Source organism: Electrona antarctica (assembly GCF_951216825.1).
Source record: "Electrona antarctica genome assembly, chromosome: 24".
NCBI classification, from domain to species: Eukaryota; Metazoa; Chordata; class Actinopteri; order Myctophiformes; family Myctophidae; genus Electrona; species Electrona antarctica.
In genome coordinates, this window is record NC_136803.1 from 15,831,879 (window position 1) to 15,855,273 (window position 23,395).

The 23,395-nt window shown below is 42.2% G+C and overlaps 1 protein-coding gene across 1 annotated transcript in view; it reads left to right on the forward strand.

The window, feature by feature from the left end:
• Nucleotides 1-23,395, forward strand: part of nlgn4xa (neuroligin 4 X-linked a) — a 144,932-nt gene that overhangs the window by 50,314 nt on the left and 71,223 nt on the right. The window contains exon 2 of the mRNA XM_079495515.1: nucleotides 5,406-5,558. Coding sequence (XP_079351641.1) covers nucleotides 5,406-5,558 — 153 coding nt within the window. The remainder of the gene's footprint in view (nucleotides 1-5,405; nucleotides 5,559-23,395) is intronic.

The window sequence follows — 23,395 nt, forward strand, 5'->3', positions numbered from 1 at the left end:
GCTTCATCTTTATAATATTCCAGTTCATATATACTGTAATATAAAGCACTGAAAAAATACTCAAGTAAAGGCAAAGTCCTTAAAAGTGAGTAAACTTGGTATACCTTCCATCACTGCAAGCATGGTGGTGGTACTGGGAAACATGTTAACATGGAAGGAGACCAGGCATGGAAGGCTCACAAGTACAGGCAAACACTACAGGAACACCCTGTTTCTCACCTGCCTCTAAACTAACACCCAGCTTTCAGAGCAACAATGGCCCAAAGCACAAGGCACACAGCTAGCTGTAAATGACTTCGGAATGAGAAAGGAAGTGAACGTCCTTCAGTGTGTCCTCAAGTGGCGGTTCTGGCTCGCCTAGCACCCTGGGTGACCTCCCCTACCTTCAGCACCCGGCCTCTAGCTGCCGGAAAAAATAAGTTAAAAGGGAAACCGCCAACTTTTCTGCACTAAACTTTTACTGCAGCAATAGTATGTTATTCTCACAGTATTTATGACGTGGCCGTCATAATGCTGTGGGAAATGTCCAAAACGGTTGTGTTTCAGGGCTTAGAAATCTTTTGATAGAAAATCTTATTGATAGAAAATCTTATTGATAGAAAATCTTATTGATAGAAAATCTTATTTTCTATCAATTACCCCTAAACCAAAATTAATTACAATGGCCAATTTCAAGAAAGAGTGTGTCGTGCAAACTGCATCTCAACCTCATGATTACCTGATGACTTTAAAAGTCATACGGTGTGTAGCCTACGAGCCATTTGTTTTGGTTAACACTAAAGGTGTGGATTTATTTTGTTTGTTTGTTATATTAAGTGTTAAATAGCTCTATATTCTGATAGTAATCATTATTTACTATAAACTGTGTGTTCAGTAACAGGGGTCTACTGTACATGTCGCTCTAGCTCTTCAGCAAATAGACAATGTAAATTGAACATGCCAGGTGAGGATACCAATTTTATCAAATAGGAAAGAGAACTCATATAGGATCAGTTCTTGTATTAATGGTAAATGGTGCATTTATATAGCGCCTTAATCCAAGGCACTTTACATAGATTACATAGATAGAAAGAGTGGAATTGGAAGTACAGTTATATGACACAAGGAAATGAGCAGACACAATTGGAAATGGAACACTATACAATTTAAACTGTAAAATGGGTATCATCTCCTGATTGGATGAAATTGCAACCCACCTGCAAATGTATTCTGTGTTTATTAAAGAGATAGAGAGACAGGGAGAGGGCTGTTACCGAACAAACACTCTGGAGCAATGATTACTATCAGAATATAGTGCTTTAACCTTTCAAGAAAACACTTAAAAGGCACAGTAAGTTAATTATCGGTTGTTAAAACAAGTGTTAAATAGCTCTATATTCTGATAGTAATCATTGCTATAGTGTTTGTTCTGTAAGAAGGGCCTCCCTAGTCTCTCTAGCTATACAGTAATTGACAATGCATTTTCTGTCCGGGATACCAATTTTATCCAATCAGGAAGGAGAACAGGACACAGGATACAGGATAAAAGAGTGAAATTGAAAGTGATGACACACAGAAATGAGAAGGGACAAAATTGGAAGTGGAACGCTAAAACATTGAAGCTGATAAATGGGTCCTCTCTTCTGATTGACAGAAATTGGCAAGTGGCAAACCCACACGAAAATGTATTCCCTGTGTTTTGAAGAGCTGGAGAGCCCTGTTACTGAACACTCTACGAGATCTACCCACCGAAAGAATTATACTCTATCCCTGCTGAAAATAGTTTCAATATGTACCTGAGGGGCTTTGGAATAGCGGCGCTGTCGTTCCATATAAGACAAATGCACTTGGAATGGGAAATAGAGAGGGAGAAATGGACTAGGTAGGTCTTTAATCTATTTATCGTGCATTGCCAAGGTTTTTCCCCTTTCAACCCTTATTTTGAAGAGCCAAATATCCGTAACCGGGTGTTACGATGACGTAATGCTGTGTGTGGTGTCTTGACCGGTTGTTGTTCTCTCGCTCGGTGCAGAAAAAACCCGACTGCGAGTATCACAGCGCCTGCTGTCGGCCGTTGAAAAACCTTGTATTCACCAGAAACGTCATTCATTGCGTCGATTTGGAGATACAGGCCATTGAAAGCAGTGAAGTATATCTACTACAAAGGAGACTGCTTTTTCTCTCTCTATAGCCCATAAACAGACGTAAAGACTTAGACTAAAAAACACTCAGGCAAAAATACGGAGAAGTTCTGCAGACAGATAGATGGATGAAGAAGCACAGGCAAGCAGATGAAAGTTCTTCCGGAGTTCCATTTATTTTCAGACACAAAGTACAGATCATCTCTCCTGCATGGGCCTAGGCCACCCGCCTCACGGCGTGTGAGCCACTGACTAACACATATAGACATTTCACTAGAGTCTTTATACAGACACAACAACAGATGCAAAGGTGGTCTCAGGTTACCCCACCCCCCTGAAGTCTAAAGTGGTCAAACATGCCTAAATAAGGTGTTGGTCACCAGGAAGGACAGAGCTAGGAGGCACAATAGGTGTTCTGGCCTGCTATCAGCAGCTGATCCTAACATGTCTCTCTCTCAGGGGAGACAAAGATCCGGGTTTACACTTTAGCTAAAACAGACTATATTAATGTGAATTATGGTTTCCATATACATCAGCAGCACATAGCCGGGCTCCGTGTTAATTTAAATTATTGCATTACAAGTCAAGGCAAGTGTTGTTTTTTGGGTTGTTTTCCTTTGTGCTAGTGGCTACTTGGATTTAACTAATCACTAATATCATAAGATGATGAACAAAACAAAATAAGTATTCCGTTTCAACATTCCGGGCTTTGAATAGTGTGCCATGAGACATCAGAGATTGCTGTATATCCATTACTGAAAAAATAATAACCGCGTCCGCGTCTTCGCTCTGAGCTGTCATGGACTTTCCTTACAGTGTCTGCTGTTTGATGTTTATTTCCAAGAGCTTGTTTTCTACAGTAATTATGATGTTGTCGTACTGCTCATAAGACACTGAAGACGGGTGTGGAGAATGGCTGCTAGCATATTCTACAAGAGGACATTTTTATTATGATAATATAGAGCTTTTTCCACCTCATAATAATTGTATTTATTATATTTTGGAATTTCACTAGAGGATAAGCCTTTTGAGTTGCAGCAACTCGTTTTCGAACGGGTCCTCAGGTATTGTTCCTGAGACAGCATGAGCATGCCGTTTCGTTGGCTGCAGCGGTGGCTCTCAGTGAGGGGTCCGGGGACCCCCAGGGGTCCGTGGTGGTGGGGTTCCAGGCGGCCCACAGCTAAACCGGTTAATATAGCATTACATCTGTTTAATCACTTGAACCCCTTTTTTGGACGCTTGTTGCAAATTGGCCTCAAACCAGTTAATGCAGCTGAGGTGCCAGTAACAGGCATTAATGCCGGTTGATGTAGATTTAGCACATACCAAGGCAAGCATAAGGGGCACTTTGTCACCATTTAGTGGTCATTTGTAAAAAATAAAAAAAACAAAAAAAAGAATACACCCATGTAAAGAACAAGGAAGTGTTTGTATCCCCATCCACATTGATGATTGGCTGCAATTTTTTTTTATAGATTTCACAACATTGAGCTAAGTTGTGCTAATAAAAATACAGACCAGCCTATTGGTTTCTTCAATGACTGATATATAGAAAAAGACATTTGAAATCACTAATAAGCGGATATTTGTGGACATTTAGGTACGGTATGTTGCTACATGTGCTGAAGTGGCAACTTCTAGTAGGCTGTGATGTTGTACAAAATAAAGGGATTTGAACTATATCAGTGTGCTTTCAAGTGTAAGTATCCTTTTATGATTGTAAATATTCATTGATTGCATTTTAGTCTGCACTTTTCTGTTTGGCCAACAGCTGATACTGATTACCACAGGTGCTAGCCTGCTATGATTGCTTGAGAGAGGTTAGCAAACAAGCATATTATGCAGTGAAACACAGTGGGAATTCACAACATAAACAAATTATTACCACTGTAAATGGGAAACAACCAACACCACTGCCATGCAAAAAATAAAGGTTTCTTTTTTTCCAGACATTATTTATTGGATAATATCACAGTTTTTCCACATACACTAACATGTCCCCCCACTCCACATCCCGTCAAACACATCAAGAGGAGGATATACTACTTGGGCAATTTTGAAAATAGCTGTTCTACAAGCTTGCAATCGTATATGAGCTGAACAAATCTCGCAAGGTCTCTGATGAGAAAAATAAATCATGTTGGGGTCCGTGGCGGAATACATATTTGTTTGGGTGTCCTTGACATGAAAATATGAATTTTAAAACGAGTAGACTAACACTTTTACTTTGATGGACTGTTTTTGTTGTGTATAAAATCAATGTGAATAATGTTCGATTTTTCTTTTGACCTGTTTCTTTCATGTGTTATTCTTCTCTCCCTCTCTTTGCCCTTTTCTTTTTGTCCTGAAAACTACACTGGAACTTGCACAAAATAAAATATAATTGCACCCACGTCTTTACAGCGGTGTTTCGCAAAGTGGGTACCATTTACCCTAGTCCAGGGTTGCCGCAGAGTAGTTTGATAATATTTGGAATTATCAATATCACGATCTACGCCAAATCTCTTCGCCGAAACAGCAGATATACAAGCTCACAACATGCGACATGTTGTCAAGTATAAAGTTATTTTCAATCCGTTGTAATGGAAACACATAATTACGTACTGTACGAAATATGGAGGACTTCAGTTGTGACCGTGAGGAGAATGAACCGAAGCCTGTGATGCTGTAACAACATATGTTGTGTTGAATGTTTCACAGACATACATGACGAGAGTGGGCTGAAGCCTGTCATAATAACTTGTTGCATTGTGTGTTTCTGCAGACATACATGACGAGAGCGGTCTGAAGCCTGTCATAATTATAACATGTGTTGTGCGTTTCTACAGACATACATGAGTCACGAGAGTGGTCTGAAGCCTGTCATAATTATAACATGGGTTGTGCGTTTCTACAGACATACATGACGAGAGTGGTCTGAACTTAAGCCGGTCATAATTATAACATGTGTTGTGTGTTTCTACAGACATACATGATGAGAACGGTCTGAAGCCTGTCATAATTATAACATGTGTTGTGTGTTTCTACAGACATACATGATGAGAACGGTCTGAAGCCGGTCATACTTATAACATGTGTTGTGTGTTTCTACAGACATACATGACGAGAACGGTCTGAAGCCTGTCATAATTATAACATGTGTTGTGTGTTTCTACAGACATACATGATGAGAACGGTCTGAAGCCGGTCATAATTATAACATGTGTTGTGTGTTTCTACAGACATACATGATGAGAACGGTCTGAAGCCGGTCATACTTATAACATGTGTTGTGTGTTTCTACAGACATACATGATGAGAACGGTCTGAAGCCGGTCATGGTGTACATACACGGGGGCTCCTACATGGAGGGGACAGGGAACATGATTGACGGCAGCATCCTGGCGAGCTACGGAAACGTCATCGTCATCACCATCAACTACAGGCTGGGGGTTCTGGGTGAGTGTCCTCATGGAAGGAGATTTAACTTTGTACATGGAATGATTGGCTGGCTGGCTGGCTGACTGACTGAATGTTATCTAAATGGATGGTTGATCTGTTAGTTTAATCGGTCGATCAATGAAGTTGGTCGGTCAATCGATAGATTAATCCAGTGGTTCTCAACCAGTGCGGGGACCACCAGTGGTCCTGGTCCTTGAGGGTTTTTAAGTGGTCCCCAGCTAAATAATGATGAGTTGGTAACCAATTATTGTTAAACATCTGCATTATTTAATTTACAAGAAGTATACACAATTTGAGAATGTAGAAGAATTGCTATTTTGATCAACGTTTGCCTGTTGTCTCCCCTATATGGTACCACATCAAAACAGCATGGAATTGTGGACAAAATCTGATTCTTATCCAACCATAACAAAATATTCTTTAGTTTTGGGTCTGAGAGGCTAGATCTCATCACATAGTGGTCCGTGGCTCAAATGCAGAATAAATAATGGACCTTGATATGAAAAGGGTTGAAATCCACTGGATTAATCGAGCGATCAATTGGTTGTTTGGTTGGTTGATGGACTAGCAGGTGTGTTGGTTCTTTGGGCGGTCGGTCAGTTGGTCGATCGATTAGGCTCATTGATTGGTTGGTTGATGGGTTGATACAGACTAACGAGTTTGTTGATTGGTTAATTGGTCTGTCGGTCAATCGATCAATAGACAGTATATTGAGCACAAGCTGAGTTTTCACACGGGTTACTAGACATGATGTCACTGAAGGCATGCATGCACGGATGCACGGGCACACACACACACACACACGCGCACACACACACACACACACACAGGTATACGAGGCCATCAGCAGGCAGACAGACAGTGAAAATCTTCTTAAGCTCTTTTTGATTGCTTCTTGTATTTCTGTGTCAGCGAGCAGGAACAAAACAACATGACGCACAGGGCCCTGTAGTGTCGTTGACGGATGGCTCCCCTCCGGTTAATTCAGGCCGACTTGACTGGGTGACCATGTTTATCTAATGTAACCGTTACCTAACCGCCCGAGCGGCGCAGCGGCTGCAACAGGAAATCTCAAAGGTTAATGTATTCACATGCAGGGGATGTGTACCGACCGCACATGACGTCATTTCAGAAAGAAATGGAGGATGGCAAAAACAAATAGGTTACCACTTACAGGAAGCCCTGTTTCTAAAATAGCGAAAATAGTTGATCTACAAGCTCTCAACGCATCGCCGAGTGACGCGTTGAGAGCTTGTAGATCAACTATTTTCGCTATTTGTTTGGGGGGGCGAAAAGAGAACATGTTTGAATGTGTTCGCCTAAAATGGTATTCCCAAAACTGCGATGCCACGTGGTTAATAATGCATTCTAATTGTAGATGGTCTAGATGTAGATGGACGACGGATATCGATTGCGATGGAATCTGATTAATCAGTAAAAAACTATTCGGGGACAGTGTGCCTAAAATAACACTATAGGGTCGTGGCAAATGCCATCCTCTGATGCCCCAAATGACGGCCCTTGGTGTACCGTATGCACAGAGGTTTGTGTGACCCCGTGGAGTGTGTTGCGATCGTGATATCCCACTTCACTTTGGTCCAACTGGTGTTTAGATCTTTGAAACGGTGGCTCTCAGACGCGAAAGGAAAGTCAAGACTACCACAGGGCTTCAGGCTCTGGCTGTTCATTTCTTTCTTAGTGATTATTCTATTGATTATTTTTAAATGAATGGAATTATTGAGATTTTATTTTGTTTTATTTACTATATAGGCCTATATGTGACCAGATTTGACCGAGGGGCTGCCATTGGATTTTTTTGAATTTCCGTTTTTTCATGTCATGTGAAAGCAGGGAATCATAGCTTCAAATTGACATATTGGTTGTTCAGTTTGACCCACCAGGTTTGGAGATATGGCTTATAGAAAAATGTCTTGCAGGAGTAGTGGAAAAAAGACCAAGCAGAGAAAATGGACTTCTAAGCTTTAGTTCAGTGATCTGTGACTTTAGGGGGCGCTGTTTTCCCTTCATTTCTCCATTAGTCAACCAGCAGTGTTGCCATGTCTGCTTATTATAATTAGTTGGCCTTGTTTCTAAAGAAAAATAATGCATAGGCCTACTGTACCAATTTTATAATAATTTATAACCTGTTAATAAAAATGTATTTGACAAAAATAAAGTGTAGTTGATTATTTGGGCTTGTTTTTAAAGTGTAGTTGATTATGGAGAGTTGGTAACCAAGTGGACCCTTATTAGATCTTTAACTATCAAGTGTAAAAAGAAACCTTAAAAAGGTCCATTTTGTTTCATTTTACACTCTCAAGATATACATAATTGTTAAACATCTGCATTACTTAATTTACAATAAGTCTACACAATTAGAGAATGTTGTTATCTTGATCGTTTGCCTGTTATCTCTCCTTTTTAAAATAGGCTACTGTATTTATTTGGCCTTTTGTAGTATGAAAAAGGGAAAATAACAGTGGCAGATAAATTAGGCCTATGTAAATGTTCCAGATGAGTACAAATAAAAGAGCTATATGAATGCAATAAATAAAAAAAATAAAAAAACAGTAACCAACAGACAACAGGACAGTTTGCTCTCAAACCCTCCCAGCACAAATTGTGCCCTCTTGGCTCTTCTCTTAATTCCTCTGTTTCATTAGCCTGTTATTATTATTATTTGTCTGCAGACCCCCATCTGAAAATAATTTATGCCAGACACAAGATTTGTGTTGTTTGTATGCATGTAGATCCGCTATTTTCGCTTATTTTGGGCTTGTTTTCATATACCGGGTTGCTTATTTCTCTCGCAGAAACTGGCAACCCCACAATGATAGCCGTTAGCTACATTTAGCTAATATATTGATATCAATCCTGTAAGCTAAAACAAGTACATTATCGCGCTATATTACATATCGATGCGATCTGCGTTATTATGACCTTAATTTTCATGGCAGGTACATTCCAAAGCAACTAATAATAACCACGTTATGGTGACATAATGTTACAATGTTTACAATACATTCATTCGAGTCTTCTTCTTCTGCTATTGGAAATAGGAAGCCATTTCCGCATTTTCCATTGTTGTGGTCAACAGTGCCCCCAGCTGGAACATTAGCATGAATTAGCTTTAGGCGGACCAAAATAAACACACTTTTTACAAAATATCGTTGTTAATACTTATTTCTGTGCTATTTCTGTTAGCCAGTTAGTAAAAGACTAGTATTATCTTCCAAAACGATTGTGTACAAAAAGGCGGATTTTAGCGGAATTTGCATACTATAGCAGGGAAGCCGTATGTCTAGTTAGCATTGGTTAACCCAATGGTTATAACATTAGACATAGTGACATGTTTAAGCATTTATTTCATATTTATATGTCGATATCAGCTCTGACATTTATTACAGACCTGCTCTAACATGACATGAATAATAATATAGCTTCAGATTATTTTAGACAGAAAAATAAAAAAGGACAAAGAAAATAGTCTTTCAGCTGTCCTCAACAATTGCCACCCCCGCGATGGCAGGCTCTATATCGCGTGTGGTCACATATGAGCAAATTAACACCCAACATATTAGAAAAATATATATATTCATTATGGATTAGTCTGATTAAGCATGCAAGTCCTACATTGTCATATATACAACAGTGTCCCACAATATTTTGTAAAACTAGCTATTGTTGTTTTCATCGCGGGGTGCTTGTTGTGGGTCTGTGGATACTCTCTGGATCATCCAAAATTCTGCGGGATCCAACACAATGCATAATTCATGGGGTAAAGAATACTAAATGTGGTTAAGGATAGAGCAAAATAGTGCTGTGAAGCGATATGATTTGGGGATTTTTTTTACAGTGTAGATTGTGGTGCAGGCCAGGGGGCACAAAAACAGCCAGGGACATAAAAAAGCGACCAAAACAAACATTTGTACAGTATCATGTTGGCATGCAACTGGCATGCAAGCCATTTGGCCCAGGCCTAGACATAGGCCCTGGAGCACGCCAGAGATACCAGGCTGAAGTAGATACTTGGCATCTGTGTGGCTCTACTGGCAGATGGATGTGAGCCTTCATCCACTACTCTGTGTCCAACATGATTGGTGGTTTTGGAGACGGGTGAAGATAGGGTACAGTGTTGTTGTTATTCTGTGGACAAAGTTAAAGCCCTTATATTCTGATAGTAGTAAGGTTGCTGTAAGCTGTTTGTTCAGTTACTCAGTAACAGGCCGGCGTCTCCCAGCTGTCTCCCCAACTCTTAAAACAAACAGAAAATACATGTTCAGGTGGGTTCCCAATTTCAGCCAAGAGAGAGAGTACTCGTTTATCATCCTCAGTTGTGTCATTGCTCATTTCTTTGTGTCATCACTTCCAATTCCACCAGTTTATGCTGCATCCTGTAGAGTTCATTGTTAATTGGCAGTTGGTTGTTAAACAACTGTTAGGCGCCGCATAAGTCATTATTGAATAGTAGAATTTTAGGATATCGTCTCTGTCGGGTGGAAACCTCATATGTCAGGATTCAAATAAAACAAAATATCAAGAGTAGCAGATCCATATAAGGTCAAAATGCATCGCTTAGTGCTGCATTTCGAGCTTGTGGATCTGCTACTCTTGATGCTTGTATGTGATGCTGTAGGGCAAAAAAAAATATTATTATTATTCGGGGACCGGCCCAAATAATTTCAGGACCCCCCTGGGGCGTCGCGACCCCCAGGTTGAGAACCCCTGAAGTAGGGTGTTCATTTACGAATAAATAGGAAGGTAAGAGGTTTCTGACCGACAGCAATAATGTTGTTTCTGCTACTTGAAAGGGCAAAACAAAGCAATATTATGGAAAATGTTTGCACTCAGAAAAGAAAGCACTTGTACTCGGTCATACAAAAGTGAACCCCTGAATTATATGCGTTTCCTTTTTATGTAATATGATTAGGTGAACTGGGAGCGCGGCGGTGTCAAGGGGAGCAGGATGTCTAGCTGTATGCCACTGATGTAGACCGTAATGCCTGCAGCAAGCGGCAAAAGAAATCAACACCTTTTCAGTCTCGCCAAAACGAACACATTCATCTGAGCACTAAACTGTTTCATGCTGCGGCTCTGGGCTGAGTTTTGAACGTTAGACCCAGCTTTCTGTTTACAGTGCTGGAATTCTTCCAGACACACACATGGGTATATTTTGGGGCGTGACCGAATCCGCCATTCGTTCATGATGTGAAAACAACACAGCTTACCACTGGAATGGCAAAAATGGTTACGTTATTATTTTCTTTTAATTTGTATTTCTTTCTTTTTTCATAACGCAACATATGGTGATTGGTGAAGTATTATAGTGCAGGTGATTGCAATAATCATATTCTTTGAGAGACACAACAGAGATTTTGCGGGATCCAACAAAGAATCACGTGACGTTGATCCCCTTCCCCTATTGGCTCATACTAGGACATGACGGTATGTGTAGGCAGAAGAATAGCATCGTGGCTCATAAGAACTGTACGTGTTCCAAAAAAATATATACGTTTGTCTCGGCTTGGAGTCTGGCTTCAGGCTTTACCCTGCCTTAATATTTAATGGCCCGCACAAAAGAAAAGAAAGGATAAAAACACAACTCAGTGGATTGTTTGTCTGTGGCCCCCGGTATAGTACACAGAGCACAAACAGATAGCTGGAAAGTGTCTCTCCCTTTGACAAGCGCTTACTGTAACATGGCCGGGGTGTTGGCTGCTATTAGACAGAACACTTAGAGGGGCATCTTCTCGAGAGGAGGTTGACAGCATCGAGTCGTCTTGAGTGAGAGCCTGAGAGGCCTGTCTGCTTGGATGGATGGATGGATGGATGGATGGATGGATGGATGGCAGTGGTGTAAAGTAACCAAGTACTGTAGTACTGTACTTAAGTGCAATTGTGAGGTATTCTTTGTGGGGCGCTAGCCACTCCAATGTCCAGCTTTGAGTGTTTGTGTAAACACAAACATTGAAGGCAAAAGTGAGTAAACACAAACATTGAAGACAGAAGTGAGGACGCAAATTGTGATTGGCCAGAATAAGATGATGTATGATGATAAGAGCGCCCCTCACTTCACACGGGTGAGATTTATACTTTACTGGAGTAATTCCAATTTTCAGTAGTTTTACTTCTACTCCACTACATCTCAGAGGCAAATAGTGTACTTTGTACTCCACTACAATTATATGAAAACTTTAGTTGCTTTGTATTTGTATTCTCAAAACACACATTAACCACTTTGGCCCTATAAACATTCACGTACAAGCTCACAATGCATCGCATCTTGACACATTGTGATCTTGTAGATCTGATATTTTCAAAAGATTTGTATACATTTGGAAAATTCGAAATGGGACATTCTGCATAATGAGTCACTACTTTCTTCTTTTGGTACTTGTATACATTTTGATACCAATACTTTTGTACTTTTACTCAAGTAAATGTTGAATGAGTATTTCTATATTGCATTATTAACAGTTTTACTGTGTACTTTATTCTACCACCACTGATGGATTGATGTGAGACAGGGGCTAGGATGAGGGCTAGCTGTCAGATCTCTGTCAGCGAGATACTATAGCTTCCATCAACGCATGCATTCATTCCCTCCGTCATCCGTTGTCATGTCCTACCAGCGTGCCTCTGACGAACAAAACGGCTTTGCCTGAGGAGATGTTGCGCTTTTGGAGTTCTCTCGCTCAATAGTGAGGGCGTGCGTGCGTGCGTGCGTGCGTGCGTGCGTGCGTGCGTGCGTGCGTGCGTGCGTGCGTGCGTGCGTGCGTGCGTGCGTGCGTGCGTTCGTGCGGAATGGCTGACGTTGAATGGCAGTGAATGTGACCATCTCTCTCTCTCTCTCTCCCTCTCTCTGTCTCTGTCTCTCTCCCTTGCGGCACATGCTTATGGAGTGTATCCGCTTGTCACACTTGCGTGAAATCAAATAGCAATGGTATATTATGCTTCCTACAGATCATGTCCGAGGTACACAGGGGTGTTAAGTACATTTACTTAGATACTGTACTTAAGTACAATTTTGAGGTATTTGTACAGTAGGCTTACTTTACTGGAATATTTCCAATATCCAATTCTATTACTTCTACTCTAGCCTACTTTTACTCCACTACATTAATGTTAAAACTTTAGTTACTTTGTAGATTTTTATTATGATTACAAAACATACATTAACCACTTTAGCCATTTGACAATAGACGCATTGTGAGCTTGTAGATCTGCCACTTTCAAATTATTTTTATACATTTGAAATCTTGAAATGCGACATTCTGCATAATGAGTACTTTTGGTACTTTAAGTAGATTTTGATGCCTGTATTTTGTACTTTTACTCAAGTACTGTACATTTTGTACACAGGATTCTTACTTGTAACATAGTATTTCTATATTGCAGTATTGATACTTTTACTTAAGTAAAACATGTGAGTACTTTTACCACCACTGGAGGTGCACGGGGCCATAGTCTTTCATTCCCAGGGTAATGGAACAGCCTCTCTCTCTCTCTCTCTCTCTCTCTGTAAATGGCAGAACTAGCCATCAACCGCCCGATAGGAAAATGACAGCTCACAGTGCTACTCCAAATCCATTTGGCTGATTGCCATTTCACTGGGGGGAAACGTCCCGGCATCCGGCTATGCTGAATGTAGACCAATTCCGGGGGCCTTTAACTGGCAAGTTAAAGGCAAGTTTTATATATATATTTTTCCTCTCTGTTTTCTTTAAAACATTCAAACCCACGTGCCACAGCTGTGAGTGTGAAATGGGTCTGGAGAGAGAGAGAGAGAGGGAGAGAGAGAGAGAGAGAGAGAGGGAGAGGGAGAGAGAGAGAGAGGGAGAGAGAGAGAGAGAGAGAGAGGGAGAGAGAGAGAGAGAGAGAGAGAGAGGGAGAGAGAGAGAGAGACAGATTGTCCCTAAGGTTTTATACCAAGCAAATGCAGAACATTGAAATACTGCTGTCATTTTCTTCCCAACGTTTATCCCAAGATAACCTTTCCTATGTGGATTTATAACCATATCCGACCGAAGAATCCACAAATCTTTGTTGTGTAATTGAATAGATCTTGAATAGAGAGAGAGGTCAAATTCACTGTCATTATATCATCATTCTCGTCAATGTCAACGTTTCCCCTTTTTAGCGGTTAGGTCAAACGACACTGTAAAAATAGTACCCGTCTAACTGTAGCCTTGTAAAGACCTGCGTTTCTGCACAATGATGCTCACATGTCACACAGTAATCACTGCCAAAATGTTTTGTCACGGTAAAGCCCTGCTTATGCTACAATGTGCGACGCGTGTCCTGTGTCCCATGGCTTGAAGAATAGTCGATCTACAAGCTCACAGCACGTCGCGTCCGTGCCACGATGTGAGCTTGCAGATCAGCTAGTTTTGTTGGTGTGCAACGCTGCTGCTTGGCGGAGCATAAATGTATGTATAAAACATTGACGATGCATTGATGTTCACACCCGGCGTGGAGCTTAGAGTCGGTTATGAGGCCCAGCTGTCTGCACCACCATCCACTATATTTAGTTTAGCAGCCGAGCCAGGAGGGGAAAGGTGTTCTGGATACAGCACTGCAGAGAGAGAGAGAGAGAGAGAGGGAGAGAGGAGAGAGGAGAGAGGAGAGAGAGGTAGGTGAGCACGCAGTGACAAAAAGGGATAATGCAGCATAACAGGGGAGAGACAGGCAGACCGGCAGACAGACAGACGGGCAGACAGGCAGACAAGGCAGACAGGCAGACAAGGCAGGCAGGCAGGAAGCAGTGAACAGATAAGGGCCGTCGAGAGAGGGAGAACAGAGATCTCGTTGTGGTGTTCAGCAGTCAGCCGTGTGCGTCAAAGCAGACATCTTGCGTAACGTGTCTCTAGGCCTCATGCGGCCGTGAAGCGTCTCCCTTCAACGCGCTTCAGTCATTCATGTCAATAACGGAGATAACTCGAACGTCCTGCTGGAAACTGAAGGGATAGACTTCAAAACATTCACCGTGTAGAATAGATGGTTACGGCCTTTCTGTGTGGAGTTTGCATGTTCTCCCCGTGTCCCCTAGGGTAGGTACCCTCACAAAAACATGCCGTAATCCTGGTCTCTAAACTACCTCCCCCTGGCTAGCCGGGGCGCCTGATGGAGGGGAAAGGAACTGGTCGGAATAACGTGTTCCTTCCACGCGCTACGTCCGGCCGGGGAAACTCTCCCCTGTCAGGTGAAAAGAAGCAGCTTGGACTCCTCATGCATAGAAGGAAGCATGAGGTCAGTCCGCTGCCCCCCCAGGTTGGCAGAGGAAGTGTAGCACCCAGGATTACATTTGATAATTGATACTGGGTGAAAAAATGGGTTACAAAATTGTGGGATAAAATATATATATATATTTTTTAAATAGATGGTTTCATGGTTACAAGAAGGAAGGTTACATGATACCTTTTGTAAGTGGGACGTTTGTCGCACCAGTTTATCTATAGGACTTTAGAGGGTTATGCAAGAAAGCAAGTGTGAACCCGCATTGGAATATGTAACATCCTGGGGTACAGGCTTTAGTTTAGACATACTACGGGCATCCGTACTAGATGCCCGAACCACCTACAGTAAGCTGGCTCCAAGTCAAGGAGCAGTGGTTCTACTCCAAGTCTCTCACGGATGACTGAACGTCTCACCCTATCTCTAGGGGAGAGGCCGGCCACCCGTCGGGGAAATCTCATTTTGGCCGCTTATATCTGCAATCTTATTCTTTCAGTGCACTGTAGCGATCTGCAATAGCGCTCCTGCATGTCATTGATCAATAGGAACTCAGTAGGAGACGGAGTCCTTTACCTGAGACCTGGCCGGTCATCAAATTACAGTATTGGCTAGTTAGGAATGCGCTAAAAACGAAAAGATGAAATCTCCATGATTGCAAGGCTTCATGGGATGTGTAACTGATAGAAAATAAGTAATTTATGGGGTGAGCAACAGGGTTATAGTCTCTGTCAGGTGGAAACATCATATGTCCATAACTGTTACTTTTCACAATTCAAATTTCAAAACCATCAAAAATGGCAGATCTACAAGCTGAAAATGCGTCACCTCGTGCTTTATTTCGAGCTTGACACTGAGTATGATCAAGTAGAAGTATGAAAAAACAGTTACAAATATGGAGATGAGAGGTTTCTGCCCGACAGTGGCATACAAGCTGTGAGTCATCCTAGGAGATAATGAACGCACTCCTCATGGTCAGTCGTATAACAAGCTGGTGGGAGTGGGTTGTGGGTGTGGTGTGTGGGGGTTGTTATCTGCTGTGAGAGCCAGGGGGGGGGGTTAGGGGGTCCACTCTCCACGTTCCATCACAGCGAACTGGGGATTGACAGCCGAAGGGGGGAGGGGAGTGTCCAGAGCTCTCACCCCAGGCCATCGGTGGAATTGCTCGCCCTTAACGCCGAACCGCGGCGGGCCATCTGCGTCCTGGGGGGGTGGTGTGGGGGGGGGTCACATGACGCTCCCGAGTGTCAGCCCAGCTTCATTACCGCCGTGTGGGATCAGAGATGTGTCACAGCCACATGGCTCTCTGTCTCTCTCTCTCTCTCTCTCTCACACACTCACACACGCGCAATCTCTCCCGTTTTCTCTCCTCGCTGCCTATTATGGGCAGACGTGAGGTGACTGCTGCTATTTGAGATGGACCCTGTGTGTGTGTGTGTGTGTGTGTGTGTGTGTGTGTGTGTGTGTGTGTGTGTGTGTGTGTGTGTGTGTGTGTGTGTGTGTGTGTGTGTGTGTGTGTGTGTGTGTGTGTGTGTGTGTGTGTGTGTGTGTGTGTGTGTGTGTGTGTGTGTGTGTGTGTGTGTGTGTGTGTCCTCTCCGGTGGTGTGACAAAAGTATATGCTCAAGTACAATTCTCGGGTATTCAAAGAGTAGGCCTTCAAATTACAGAGTGCATTTTTATTTACTTTTTGTTAATATCAACACATTTCTGTATACATCACATGCCAGAGCGTCTTTCTTGTTGCTAGGGCGAAATTGTGTTTCCATCCATGTACTTGTAGTTATATAACATGTCATGGCACCATTGTCTGTGGACTACAGTGTGTTAAAATGAATTAATATAGCAGCAGTAGTATTCATATGGAATGTTGAGTTTTGTGTCGTGAATGTCATTGAATGCTGACGTTCACTGGAGAAAATCGCGAAACATTTGACTGTCAACGTACTAAGTAATAGTAATAGTCGCACGCACGCACGCACACACGCACGCACGCACGCACGCACACACGCATGCGTTTAAAGAGGAGACGAGGAACAAAAGGGGATGACATTTTATTTAACCTCGAGCCCTATATATTTTTTGTGCAACAACAAAGAGCAACATTAGCCACTCCCACAAGCTCCCGCTCCCATGCAAGAACATGAATATCAAACGGATGACGGTGATATCAAAAGCAGAGGCATATATTTCCCCCTCCAGCAAATCCAGCTGGGTAGTTCACAGCTCGTGTCTGCTGGGGATAACAGACCTGCACGCTCTCTTGAAGACTTATTTTCCCTCCGTTCATAATCCCTGCAGGTTTCACAGGAGGAGAGATTATTCCAGTCGATTGATAAACACATTTCCAGGCGCACGCACGCACGCACGCACGCACGCACGCACGCACGCACGCACGCACGCACGCATTAAACAATTCGCACAAGCACACATGCACGCACGCACGCACACACCTACAGTATCAAACAACTCACACGCACACACAACCACACTCTCTCACAAACACACACACACACACACACACACACACACACACACACACACAGCTCTCCTCTGATGAAAACATTCAGGGCTGCGTGTCGCTCTCCTGGTAGAACCACTATTCAAGGTCACTGACTCGTAACTCAAGAGCTATTCAAGGTCGTTGACTCGTAACTCGTGAGCTATTCAAGGTCGTTGACTCGTAACTCATAAGCTACTGGGTGAAGTGGCGTTTGTCTGCCTTCTAAATGTCACTAGTCCCACGCTATGCCTCGTGAAGATTTCAGAAGAAAAGAATGTGTCAAAATAAATAAGATTTGGAAAGGCTCCGAAAGAGACAGACAGACAGGGGGATCTCTCTCTCTTTGTCGATGTGTAAGTCATTCGATGGTAAATATTGTTGTTTCTCTAGACCAGTGGTTTTCAACCCTTTTCATATCAAGGCCCATTATTTATTGGGTATTTGAGCCACGGACCACCATGAGATGTACCTTTAGGAGAGATAACAGGCACACGTTGAATAGTGTAGACTCCCTGTAAATTAAGCAATGCAGATGTGTAACAATAATTTAACTCTTGAGAGTGTAAAATGAAACCAAATGGATTTCCTTTTACGCTCTGAAGAGTTAAAGATCTATAAGGGCCCATTTGGTTACCAACTCTCCATCATTGAACCCCCATCAAGGCCCACTGGTGGTCCCCGGACCACTGGTTGAAAACCACTGTTTTAGACCAGTGGTTCTCAAAAGTGTGGTTCCAGGGGGTCCTCAGCAAAAAGTAATCAACATAGCATCACAATCATTTTTACCATTCATACGTTGCCTATTCAAAAATAGCAGATGTACAGGCTTGCAGTGCAAACCTTTTCAGATGGAGGTCCATGGTCAAATGCATATCAATAAATATAGTGAAGTATTCAATCAATCAATAAATAGCATATACTCTTTTCCATGTGTCTGTTTTCACAACTGAATGAGATGAGTGCACAAATTAAATGTAGAAATGTTCTTATTTATTTTGCTGGTGAAAACCGAGACCGTTCCGATACCGATATGGCATTTGTATGGCCAATATGGTCAATTCCGATTATGCTACCGATTAATCGTGCATCCCGAATGAGAAGGTTTGAGAACCACTGTGATACTGTGAACCATTGTGATAACCATCAATCTGTCACAATTTAATATTTTTCTGCGGCCTGCCGGCAACGATGATGTTGAATCGTTCACATTATTCTTGTCATGTTTTACATCAAAGGCAGCCCATCTCTCACCTCTCTTGATGCAGTCTGAGGATTAGTTTTGTTTTTGTTTTTCCCCATGGCAGCTTATCTCTTCTTAGCTATTTATAGCCGTCTCACATTTCTTAACCTCCCCATCGTTGCTCTGTGTCAACCTTAGAGTCATGAACTTCACAGGCAGGAGGAAGTACTAGTACTCTCAGACGTTTTATTGAAGTAAAAGTAGCAATACCTCAATGGTGAAGTACTCTGCTACAAGTAAAAGTGTCACAATGTTGCGCCCCGATCGTCGCTGCACGTAATCCTATGGACCGGGGTGGCGGAGCCTGTCAGCAGGGAGTGTTGTGCGGAAGGAGAAGGACGAAGGAGCCTCTACGTCCTCCCGGTGGGGGCTCCTCACTGGCTAGGTGAGACAGTAGGATGCGACAGCAGTGGCAACATGCGGAAATGTGCGTGGGCACGACTAGCGAATACACGTCACACGGCCCACCCATGTGACCACTTGATGGGTTGGCATCAAACACATTTGATATTTTCAAGTGAGCCTTGATCCAGTAGCATAGGAACCACTGATCCAACGTTTAACCCATTCAGGCCTGACGTCGAAATTTAAAAAAAAAAGTTTTCTAAATCATGACAATTTTCGGAAAGATTTGAGGCACATTTTAACGATTTTTCAAAAATAGCAGACCTACAAGTTCATAGCGCGCCACTCGGTGGCGCGCTATGAGCTTGTAGATCTGCTATTTTTCAATAGCTAAATTATAACATAATGTTTAAAACACCAAAAGGGGTTCCCGGCCCGCCCAAAATGGGTTAATGGTTCATGTGGTTAAACGCGACATGGATGCGTTCCAGGTCTCAATGGATTAAAGCATCTCAAAGTAAAAAAAAGTCTTGCATGTGTGCTAGAAAATAAACATCAATGCAGAAAGTACAAATCATTTCCATTTGAGTGGCTTTAACGTTGATCCGTAGCATGAAAACAAACTAAAGATGATTATTCTTTTGATATTGCCTTCTCTTGATGCCTCCAAACTTGATATCCACAAGCCAGGATCCGAGGACTAATTCGGCAGCATTAATCGTGGACAATATTTCAGCAATTTTCAGACCACTTTCAAGATTAGCACGTTATCATATCTGCCGGTAGGCAGCCAGGAGCGAAAGATGGAGAAAGATGGAGTGCAGATCTGTCTTCAAAAGGAATTACATTGATTGAGGATGTCACATTAAAGTCTCCATTGATGCAGAAATAGCATATCACTCATGTCTAGCTTTATTTAATTCCATCTTTGATAAATGCCTCCCCTTAATGTGCGCCAAACCCGCAACAGCTAACATTATCAAACCAATTATGGAACCTAATTTGCAGCGACCCCCCCACTAATGTCACCTTTGAATTCAGCTGCTATAGGTTACGTTTGTGAAGCTTGGCTTAATCCTTCTCCATGAAGATTGTACTGTAGGCAAAGCGACTGTGTGGCTTTCTCATGCTTCCCTGTAGCCTGTAGATGAAAAAGAAAGCTGTGTTTCCCTTCTTTTTTTAAAGATGAAGAATGTATCTACCAGTATCCACTGAAAAGGAAGATAATGTTCATAAAGAGGAGAACGATGGAGCTTCTGTACAGGCTTTGGTGAGGGCAGTTCTGGCTTGTAGTACAACTACTGTGTTCTTCTCGTTTCAAGTGTTCGGTATCCACTCACTGTACTGTGTAGTGTGTACACCAAGGGGCCAGTGAGGCACTCCAACGTTGAAGCACTGGGCCCTAGTGGTAAGAGGAGGGACTACAGGCGGACCCGTGGATTCATGACCGGGAAACCCCGTGCAGCTGGGCTTTAACATTGAGCGCTCGGTTGCACTTCCGCATTTGCCAACCAAAATTTGGTTGGCAAAATGCGGAAGTAGACGTTTTGAGACGGTCCTTCCGGGTGCTTCAAAACGCCACTGAGCAACTTCCACTGACATGAATAGCGGAGGGGGCGGAGCTTCGCGCCAGATCAGTCTCTATCCTTTATATACTCTATGGTGTACACTCCTCAAATCCAAGGTACAGCAGTGATGTTCTGTTTTAAAGGCAATTCACTAGTGGTAGGTCGGGGTGGCTTATTGTCTGTATCAACCATGAGTGTGGGAGTCTGTCCCCGTTACACTGCGCTAGACCCCTGGGAGATGCATGGATGCTGAGGTGGAGCGGCACATGCCTACCATCAGGTCCCAGCACTTACTGCACAACTTGCCACACTCAAGCTGTGCTACTCAGACACCCAGTTGGCAGTGCCCGGGATCGCCCCCATGACCTTGTGGTCAAAAGGCTAGGGCTCTACTGAACTTTCATATTGTACAGCACTTTTCAACAAATCAAAGCATTAAAGGACCACTTCACCACTTTTCAACATATCTTCATATAATAGGTCCTCACTAATAATCGTGAAATATTTTCCTACTCAGTCTGTGTCTCATAGGAGGGCTGTTGGCAGTAAAGAAACCGTCCACCAGTGACATCATCGATGGGGAATACAAGCTAATAGAAACTGCAGGCTTTCTAGTCCTGAAAAGTTGCAATGCGAAAAGGGAAGCCATCGTTCTAACGATAATGAAAATCTAAACATTTTTGTAAAATAAATATTGTTTAAAGCTGAAATTTAAATAAAGTTAAAATCTGCCTAATGATGATGTCACTGGTGGACAGGTTTCTGAACTGCCCACAGCCCTCCTATGAGACAGACTGAGTAGAAACAAATCGTGCCATTTTTTTGATTATTAGTGAGGACCTATTATATGAAGATAGGTTGAAAAGTGGTGAAGTGGTCCTTTAAGCATTTGAGACTGGCACCATCAAGAAACACATACAATTATACAAAATATAAGTTAAAATAAAACCAAGAAAATAAGAGGATAACACCGTGAAGAAGAAATTATATAACCTAAAAACCTATGACAGAGAGACTAGTATAACATTTTATTTTAACCAGTAAAGAATATATTGAGACAAATGCACCGTCCAAGTACAGTATGCACTGTCCACGTATCCACCGTCCAAGTACAGTATGCACTGTCCAAGTATGCACTTTCCAAGTATGCACTGGCCAAGAGGCAGAAACATTACACTGAGAATGCCTGAGATATTTTAAAACTATCACCCTGCCTCAATCTGCCAGATTTTCAACGTTTGTTCCTGAGGAAAGTTGTCATCCATTCTGTTCTGTGTGAGCACATTCAGCGATGTAGAAACACTCTTCACTGACACCCAGCAGCTCAAAATAGGCGTCGTTAGATCGATGTTGATGCTGTCGCTCATTCCATCTATATAGGCTAACTGTTTTATTATTTAAAAAAGCAGTGAAGTGAACGACAACAACAATAATGAAATGCTTAAGAAGAGTTAAAAAAAAGAATTAGTGGAGAAAACAAAATAGGATCAAATCAATTGAAAGAAGAATCATTTAAAAGCATGGTCATAAACGTGTGTTTTTAGCTCAGGGTTCTCAAGGTGGGGTTCCTGTACCCCCAGGGGTCCTTCCAGTGGGTTCCCAGCAAAAATAGTTAATTCAGCATCACAATCATTTTAACCACATGTATGTGGTCAAAACTAGCAGATCTACAAGAGCTTGCGCATCTGCTATTTTTTTAACATGTTTTCGAAAATCCTCTATTCTCTTCTGGCTGATACTTTTTTTGTTTTGTTTTTGATTTCATATAATTTTGGACACGGAATCAAATGTTTTATGGCAATGATTCACCAAGAGATCCACAAGGTGTAGTCAGCTATCGGCTATTTTGTTTGCTACTGTATACTCTTGTGTGACACTAGCATGATGAAGTAGTAGGGTATTTACGTACAATACATTAAGTTGAAATATGGTGGTATAAGGTTTCTGCCTGACGGCAACGATATGCATGTGAGGCGTGCGTGCGTGCGTGCGTGCGTGCGTGCGTGCGTGCGTGCGTGCGTGCGTGCGTGCGTGCGTGCGTGCGTGCGTGCGTGCGTGCGCTTCACAACCAGTAAGCAGCCTGTCATAACAGCGTACACTCACTGCCACTCACACACTGCTGTATTATTTATGCTGCTGTGTTGTCTGGCTGCCTTCCTAACTCTCAGTGATACTGTATAGCATTTGCATTCCTTTGTTTACGGGCAAGGAAATGCAAATGAAAACTAAACCCACAGCTGTTATTTGTTTTCTTCTTTTTTTTTTCGTTGACTCAAAGCATACACCTTTGTTTTTCTTGTTTGTTACTAAACCATACCCGCTTTGATTCCGTCATACCACTATGCTCGGAATTCTGATTATTTACTAGAGTAGCAAGAACTCAGTCCTGTATTCAAAATGTAACTTGAGTAAAGTTTTGGCATAAACGTACAGTATGCTTGTACCAAATATAAAAGTATTCATTATGCATATAATTTCCTATTGGGTGTTAGTAATGCATTGATGACGTTGCAGCCCTAAAGGTGGGGTTCATTTTAATTATAGCCCTATACCTCATGAGTTGCTGGTGGGTAATTTAACCTATAATACATCATAATTTATTCATTCAAAGTAACTAGTAACTGAAGCTATCAAATATATGTAGTGTATAGTGTAGTAAAACGTACCTCTGAGATGTAGTGGAGTATAAATGGATACTTGAGTTAAAGCGGAACCATGTAACTCTCCTCTTCTACCCCATGCTGACATTTCATACCACTGAGTTAATATAACTATAGAGCCTGCCTGCTTGCTCAGGGGATACAATTGAATTGAATCTTGACCTTCAGTTGAAAATTGGTGTTAAACCACGGGGTCGTGTCAAAGGTCATGTCTCACACCTAGACACAGGATCTAAATGTCTCAATAGAAGAGCAGGGAGAACAAATACAACCACCCTAGTTGTACTAT